Source organism: Seriola lalandi, unplaced genomic scaffold, assembly GCF_002814215.2.
Source record: "Seriola lalandi dorsalis isolate HSWRI2012SDOR001 ecotype SW California unplaced genomic scaffold, Sedor1 jcf7180002053102, whole genome shotgun sequence".
Classification (NCBI taxonomy): Eukaryota; Metazoa; Chordata; class Actinopteri; order Carangiformes; family Carangidae; genus Seriola; species Seriola lalandi.
The window spans coordinates 348,429-356,515 of record NW_019523655.1 but is presented as its reverse complement, the minus strand read 5'-3'; the positions used below and the strand labels follow the sequence as shown (position 1 = coordinate 356,515).

The window sequence follows — 8,087 nt, the reverse complement described above, 5'->3', positions numbered from 1 at the left end:
CAAAGCATTATAAAAAGGAGGGCTTTTTGTTTGGTTTTTTTGTCTTTCTACTGAGACAATGACAGATGGTACTGGAGTCTTCTCCTCATATTGTAAAGAAAGCGGGTCAGCGGATAGTGCACTGTGACATTTGAGCAGCTAATCATTGTAACCAAGATAAGACAACTATTATTTTGTCAGTATTAACAGCTCCCATGAGGTTTTGATGACACATACAGTAAGATTCATGAGAGGTGTAGTTCTTGAATGCTACCAAAAATATTATTGAGTCATCTTTATTAAAATGATGAGTTTCTTAAAATACCAATATTATGCTTTTCAAGAAAATTAATGAAAGGAACTCTCTATGGGAAAATATAGTACAGAATACACAGAACCAAAGGCGAGTCAAACAAGCAGTAAACCAGGACCAGGTCTCTCCTTCATACCAACACACTGGCTGTTCTTAGTAGGTCAAAGTGTATCATGTGATCTGGGTTTGTGAATGTCTTTGCAACTTTACTTGAACATGAATTGGTCATCAACAGATGGTGATTCAATTATTGACCACAACTATATTTAAACGATTTCCTGACTAGTCCAAAAAGGGAGAAAGTGAGACATACAGAGAGAGAACTGACACTTATATTTCTGTAAATCTGGATCATTCTAGCTTTTAGCTGTGGTGTGTGTTCAGTAGGACCATGTGATATGCATGCTTCCTTCATGTATCAAAATGCAGCTTCAGGTATCAAAGAGAGTGAGAACAACATGAATTTCCCACAGCATACATATTCAATTAGCATTGTTCACACCGCACTAACATAGAACATCATTCTTCTTTCTCTTGTACCATCAGTCATGTTATTAAATTCTGTTCCAATAATATTTCATTCAATTCTAACAGCTAAATATGAAACACACCCCTCTGGATCTTTGCTGTGCACCATCTCAATAATTTCCCCTTCTCCTCTGATCATTCCTCTCTTTCTAGACATCCATTATATTTTAGGCTATTTCTCAGACCATTTCTGAGTCATCATTTACGGTACCAACATCTCTCAAAATCTCTCTAACCCCCAGCAACATTTTGCTTTTCTACTACAACTAAAACAAAACCAGTGTGTAAACTATGGCGAAGGCAACCCCTCCCTCCCTCACCCATTTGCAGCTAACACGGACATGGCAGTAGTGTACTCAGCTGTTCCAGTGTGCACACACCAGCCTGTTGCTTACATGCAAATCCGCTGAGAGCATTGTAGAATTTTCCTAACGCTTACACGAAAGTTCATTATTCTTTTTCGGTGTTTGAATGTTACACCTGGACATCAAGATGTTTGCTACAGTCGCTCAGTTGTGGCCACTCCCATAATGTTGTCTTAAACAAAACTCAGATTTCTTGCCTCTGTTTCCACCTCACCTCCATGTCGGATAAGTACCTACAGGTTGAGTGACTGAGATCTCTACCCTTCCAGCTCTTTTGTCTACAAGAACAAAGACCCAGAGCCAAGGTGAAGTATCTGTTACAGTCTGACATGAGCTCTACTCTACTGTAAGCAGCATGTTGAGTGGTTTGGACGTCTGCTGTCCTGGTTTCCCCTCGGACAGAGTGGGATGGGGTGAAGAAACACGGGGAGGAGGAGGAAAAGTAAAAGAGGGGGGAGTAGAGGGAGGCTACATTCCAATGCAAGACAACCCTGATGCCAGGAGGCACCCATCTGGGAAGCATCAAATGCTGCTCCATCTAACTCCACAACCAACTCATCAAACAAGTAAACAACCTCCCACAAAACACACATTAGACCAGATAGTTACCATCTTCTTTCTGTCTCTTTCCAACTGTACACTTCACCTTCCACACTGCTGTAAATAGACCTTATATTACATTAAGAGGTACCGTGTTAAAGCTCAATACAAAAACACAGCCTCTATGGCTTACCTGCTTGTTCTTGTACTTCTTCAGATAGCGTGGGGACACCAGGCATTCTGGGTTGATATCGGTGGTGATCGGCTCAATGAACTGAGGGTCTGGGTTCATGTGCTGCATCTTGAGGAAGGACAGAATGTTCTGGACCTCTAGGTTGTAAGAGCTGTCGGCCATGGTCTTCCCTTTGGAGGCCAAGCGACATGCAGCCATCCAGTGGGCGTACTGTTTCTCCTGAAAGAGAAAGTCAAACGCTGGTAATTAAACACCCGTCAGAGCAAAAGACGTAGTAAATGGTGCAATAACTTCTGTCTTACCGTGTCACACCGAAGCCAGATCTCGTTCATGCCATCAGCCACAGGGATTAGCAACTTGATGTTGAATTTCTGGCCCGAGATGTTAACATCTGGAGTTACCTCACAACCTACACATGTGAAGCCACAGAGCAGAGTGGAAAAAGAGGTCAAAGGTCACACCCATTCTTTAGACACAGCACCATAGATAACAGTATTTCATTCTTGCATGGACATGAAATTACTTATTTGTGCGTCTCTATATAAATGTATGTGCATCTGCACCTCTAAGATTCATTTGGTGAGCAGGTGTCCCATGTGCCTCCTCTTTACTCTTGTAACAGGAAATTGTGATATCCTTGAATGTGCACCAGTACTGCTTATAACCCTTCAGCGTCAGTTTCTTAGGTCTGGAAAATATGTAACAGACAGACAGAGACATGTCATACTTCAGATTGAAAAAACACCCATTTTCTTTATTACTGGTCAAGAGGAAGAGCGGGGGAAGGGAGATCATAAGCGAGTACAAAGGAGAGAGAATGGGGGGGTGTACTCAAGTGCAAAGTCAGCGAGGTGAATAGGAAAAGAGCCAGCATTGGACAAGAACATTAATAGAAAACCATTAAAGAGGAAATGCCTCTTGATATCATACCCCCCTGATGGTTTATGCATTTTATGAGACAATCACCCCAGGGGCCACCTGCCTGTCAGCAAAGGCTTAAAGCCAAAAACGAATATGCTTCAAAATGTGCTTGATCCAACTGTAAGAAACTGCAAACTCAGCCTACAAATGTCCTTTGGCAAACAACCTGGCCTATTACACTGATGCAAAACAGGCAACCGCTTTCTTATTTAGCCAGAAAATGTTATTTGTTGGTTCGCTAATAGATTCAACATATTTTGGGAAAAATGTAATCTTAGCACGCACTCATACACGGTTCTTACACACAGTGTTTCTGATAGCATTGAAAGAGAATGTAGAATCAAGTAGTTCTGGATGTGGACTCACTTGAAGACTTTGACGTAGTCAGCTAGCTCAGGAATAGATGTGATGTCACCCTAGGAGGAAGGAAAAAAACCATTGTTAGTGTAAGCCCTGAAGACTTTAATATAAAAGAATATGAACATGGTTAAACATAACAAAGACTTCAGAATCAACGTTTTACATTGTCAATGTCATTCAATGTCAGTCGTGTATTCTAAAGACAACACATGTTCCGTAATATCACAAAGCGCAGTTTCCTCTGATAAGCTGTATAAACTTAACTTTCCAAGGTGGGGGTGCTGTAACAATAGAGATACTGTATATATTTTCAGTTTAACTGTATAAAATTCAGCCTTTTTTGAGGTTTGTGTAAGTGTAAAATATCTCACATCCCCAGCTCTTTGTTAGATGCAGCACTCATAAATAACGGTGTGAAAGTTTGCACTTCCAGTGAATTTCATTGCTATTTCCCCTCCCCTGGGTCCGTGTGCAGTGTCTATAGGTTCCCACTCCTGTTTAACACCACTGATGAATGGAGACTTCATCAGAACACAGTAGAGAAACAAAGGACCAAACAACTGGGTAAACCAATTCACATATTGAATTAAAAAAGAAACACTTGGACAATCCCAGTGGATGTAATTAGTATCTACAAGGTATTTCCTTCAGTGAATGTTATGATGTGGCAGTGTTGTCATACCAGTGTGTTGGACGTCTTTCCTCCCTCCAAGGTAATCTCCAAGTCTGACAGGGCTGCATCCACCTCATCCACCTCCTTCTCACTGTTGTTCATGTGGTTGTCTGAGGCCATGATTGACAGCTTGTTGATGTGGTACTGAGGAAAAGAAAAAGATGCACCAGTTAGGCCCATTTTTAATAATATTTAAGTACTTAATTTTCTATGTTAAATCAGGGATTCTACATTTGTTTTATTTTGAGGCATTTCATTATATTTTCCAGTGTGGTAAATGACAACAGGTCCGCAATTAGATGAAATATGTTGGACAAGTGACTGTATTATTGATCAAATGAATTGTCCTTCTAGACTTCCTAAACCGCACACAAAGCAGTCCTATACAGGGAAATTCAAGATTGTTTTTAAGCATCTCCCTTTTTAGACACACATCTACAGTATATACATCAGAAGTTTTTGAGAACGAAGGCTAGCTGGAGCAAAGTCTGTGGTGCTGTGGAAAAGGTTTCAAAGTCTTATCCTCAGTACTGTTAAAACCTACAGTCTTCCAGTTACAGAATGTTTCTGTCCACCAGACTCATTTCACCTTCCAGGTGAAAAACAAGTCTGTGCCTTAACAAGATAAAGATGGAGATAGACTTTGCTAGCAATTGTTAGCTATTCAACACCTTCGTCAACAGTTTTGCTGATTTCCTGTGTGCTACTGGTGCATAAACCCTATAACCTGGTATTATAAAAAGGGAACTGGTCTGTGATAATTACCATATAAATACTTTAAGACTTGTTGGTATTTATGTTGGCAAGTGGTGCCAATATCCACCACTGAGTTTACCAGTGATGGAACAATGTCTCTGAAAACAAGGAGACTAGTTTCAGGATGAGGGGAGAATAAAGTGATTGGTGACGATGATTCACTGAGAGAAATAAGTGGAACGGTTTCGACAATGTGTTCTCAGCACGTCTCTGAACTGTAATGGCCTATAAAATTGTTTTTACTGGGAACATATGTGCAACTGGAACAATGGGATGTGGTTAGAGACTGTGCCTTCTTGCAACAATGGAGACACCAATTCATTAAGATGGTGCCATTACTGAAAATCTGACCATGGTTTCCTCTTAGTGTGAGTCACAGACACTAAATACAACCTGTTGACAAATGGTATTTATAATGTCAACCCATCACCAACCCCCCACCAATATATGAATGACCAGCTGTCGGGAGAGTGAGAGATACAGAGGCAGAGTTTGAGAGAGATATGTGAGGCTTTAGCCAGCTATGGTTACAGAATGTGGGACAAAGGGCTCTCGATGACACTCCATTCCTCTGCCACTTCCACTCTGGCAGTCTTTTCAAATTCGCAACACTGATGAGCTTGTTTCCTGTTTGTGTGTGTGTGTGTGTGTGTGTGTCTGTGCGTCTGTGTGTGTGTCTGTTTGAGTGGCTGAGCACATATGTTTATTTGCTGAGATACAAAGTACAACCTGTGCCCCAAGTCTTGCCCCTGGGCAGCAGGACTATGAGGTCAATTGCTGTTCTCGACTCCCGATTACCTCATGTCTATGTACTGCCAAAGAGAAACTTCCAGGTGATAGCATACTAGCACAAGCCAGCAACATACTGGAAGTGGACAATCATTGCTCTTTATTTAGACCCTGTTTATCCACTCTCAGCAGTGAAACCTTAGCCAAAATTGCTGAGCTCATACTACCCAGCTGAAACATAGTAGTAGCTACCAAAGTGCTAACAGACAGTTAGCGACAGACTAGCTGCCAGTCTAAACACTCGACTCAGATAGGCATCTCTCTCAGGAAAAGTAAAAAGAAACCAGTTAAGCGTAATTATAACCTGCCTGATGAAACACACCTAACACCTCAGAGTGTAAAAGGGCTTTTATAGGAATGTGATCAGGTCTATGAGACAGTCTCTTGCTGGGGTGGGTGGTCCGGGCTGAAGCACTGGGTCCTTTGGCCCAAGATGCTCTATAATTACCCTGGGGGTGAAGACAGGGTGGCGTCCTCAGGTCTTGGCACCCACGGTTTATGAGGGTCAGAAATAGCAGGGCCACCACCCTCAAACTGAAGGGGGCAACCTGAAGGGGCAAAAGGGGCTCACATCTGTATATCACTTCCACTATTCCCCTTGAAATCAACTTTTGCCATTTTCTCTTTCTTCTGATCTTCATTTAAACTTATATCTGATGCCACCAGTGTCTTTAAAGTCCAGGTCAGAACAGCTCTGTAGGAGTGGCTGCAGAAAGGTTGCTCAAGGTTAGCAGAAGTTACTCAGGTCGCATGAAGCTAACAGCCTTGACCTTATACACGAACATGTTTGAAATCCCTTTAGTGAGGAAATTTATATTTGGAAGAATATAGTGTTGTTTTTTGTTAGTTTGTTTTTTTTACAGGTAACAAATATCAACAAGAAAATTTATGAAAATTAGGGCTCATTTCCAGACAATCAAAGTGACACTTCACTCTGTTTAACTAATTTAAGTCAGTCCATTAATGTCTTTAACGTTAATTCTAATTAATTATTCATAACGGATTTTTTTGTTTAAAAGTCTAATGGCTCCCCTTTTTACATTGACTATGAGTCAGAAATAAAGTGAATTGATAGATATTGAAGCATACTGAGAAGCCCGGTGGGAATCTGTGTGATAATGCCCCCATTAACTCATTCTGCAACAATGCACAACAGCCAACTTTTAGTATGCATGCTGCAGCAGAACTGGCAGCCATATGTCTCAGCTCTGGGCTGGAAGCCCATCCAATTTATTAGCTTGTGGTTAAGAAGGAAATGTGCCCATTGCCCAATGAAAAGAAAAATGTGTGTCCTCAAGTTGCAGACCCTGACAAAACAATGCTGAAACAGGAAAATTAAGATCAGGCACAAACACAAACACGCAGAGTTTTCTTACCTGCAGGGCAGCAAACATCATCATTTCCTCCTCCGTGCACTCAATTTCCTCCAACAGGATAGCCCACTTGGCCTGTTCATAGAGCTGGTTCACTCGGATGGCATCATACTGTGGAGGCATACAAACAAACAGTAAAATGAACAAATGCTGTCTCACAGTCTGATACACACAGGACATCACTAGATCTGGTGAAGCAATAGTCACCAGAGTCATATGGTACAACATGGTCTCAACAATTGCCCCAAGTGACTGGAGGGTAATTGTTGTTGTACTGCTTTGTCTGCGGGACTTACCTTAGGGTTGAGATCAAAGAAACTGTGGTATTTAAACCTCAGCAGCAGCACCTCATTCTCCTTTACATCCTGCTCCATCAGAGACCTGGATGAGTCCAACCACCTGTACAGACAGTGAGTGCGGCTATTTAGAATATAATGTCTTTTAAAGCATTCTCTCTCCGAAAGAAATGCAGCCTCTGGCAACTGTTTTGATCAATAGCACAGCTCTAAAATATTCTACAATCCACCACAGTACTTCTGACTACAAGCAGTTTAACCAAACCACCAAACCACTAAGCAAAGTTCATCTCACCCCTGGTTGATTTTGGCTTTGTCCAGCAGGGACTGGGGCTTGTAGAGTTTCACCAGGATGTCTGGTGAGGAGATTGGCTGGCTGACAGCAAGGATGCTGGGATTGCCCTCAGACAAGGGGCTGTCCCCAAACCAGGCGGAGGTTGGCGACAGCGGGCTGCCATCCCTGGAGTCGTAGGTGGGGGTCATAGTCTTACTGTACAAGCCTGGACTGGAGTAGATGCTCCCTGAAAACACAAAGTCATCAGTTAGTTCTTGTAGCGCAAAAGGTCCAGAGAGAAAGGATATGATATACACAATGTCTTTTCCTTTTTATATACATTTTGCTTTAGAGAATTTCAATCTGTGCACATTCACAAATCGATCACTTAAAACACCACAAGGGAAAAAGGGTGAACACTTTTCAAAAAGCACACACACTTGCAGCCTAGCCAGGCCAGCTAGCGGTCAACAACACCATGTGACTACCAGCCCACACTTTGCAGATGAGTGGCTCCAACAATGTCCTCCTGCTGATGGCGGGATTGATGTGGATCAGCATGCAGATGATGCACTACATGATCAGGGTCACCCACTTATTCACAGTCAAAAAACCTGCAGGAATGCACTGCACACAGCAAACTACTGCACAACTTGCCACAGAGAGGAGAGGGGGAGCGCAGAGATGTGGGAGGATGCATGAATTACAAAAACATGTAAGTTTGGAA

General features: G+C 42.1%; 1 protein-coding gene across 2 annotated transcripts in view; it reads right to left on the bottom strand.

The window, feature by feature from the left end:
• Nucleotides 1-974: 974 nt before the first annotated feature.
• Nucleotides 975-8,087, bottom strand: part of fermt2 (FERM domain containing kindlin 2) — a 33,523-nt gene continuing 26,410 nt past the window's right edge. For both annotated transcript variants that reach the window (XM_023400978.2, XM_023400979.2), the window contains 8 exons: nt 7,382-7,607; nt 7,087-7,189; nt 6,794-6,901; nt 3,882-4,016; nt 3,206-3,255; nt 2,482-2,606; nt 2,221-2,327; nt 975-2,137 (listed from right to left, as the gene is read on the bottom strand). In XM_023400978.2, coding sequence (XP_023256746.1) covers nt 1,856-2,137; nt 2,221-2,327; nt 2,482-2,606; nt 3,206-3,255; nt 3,882-4,016; nt 6,794-6,901; nt 7,087-7,189; nt 7,382-7,607 — 1,136 coding nt within the window. In that variant the 3' untranslated portion in view covers nt 975-1,855. The remainder of the gene's footprint in view (nt 2,138-2,220; nt 2,328-2,481; nt 2,607-3,205; nt 3,256-3,881; nt 4,017-6,793; nt 6,902-7,086; nt 7,190-7,381; nt 7,608-8,087) is intronic.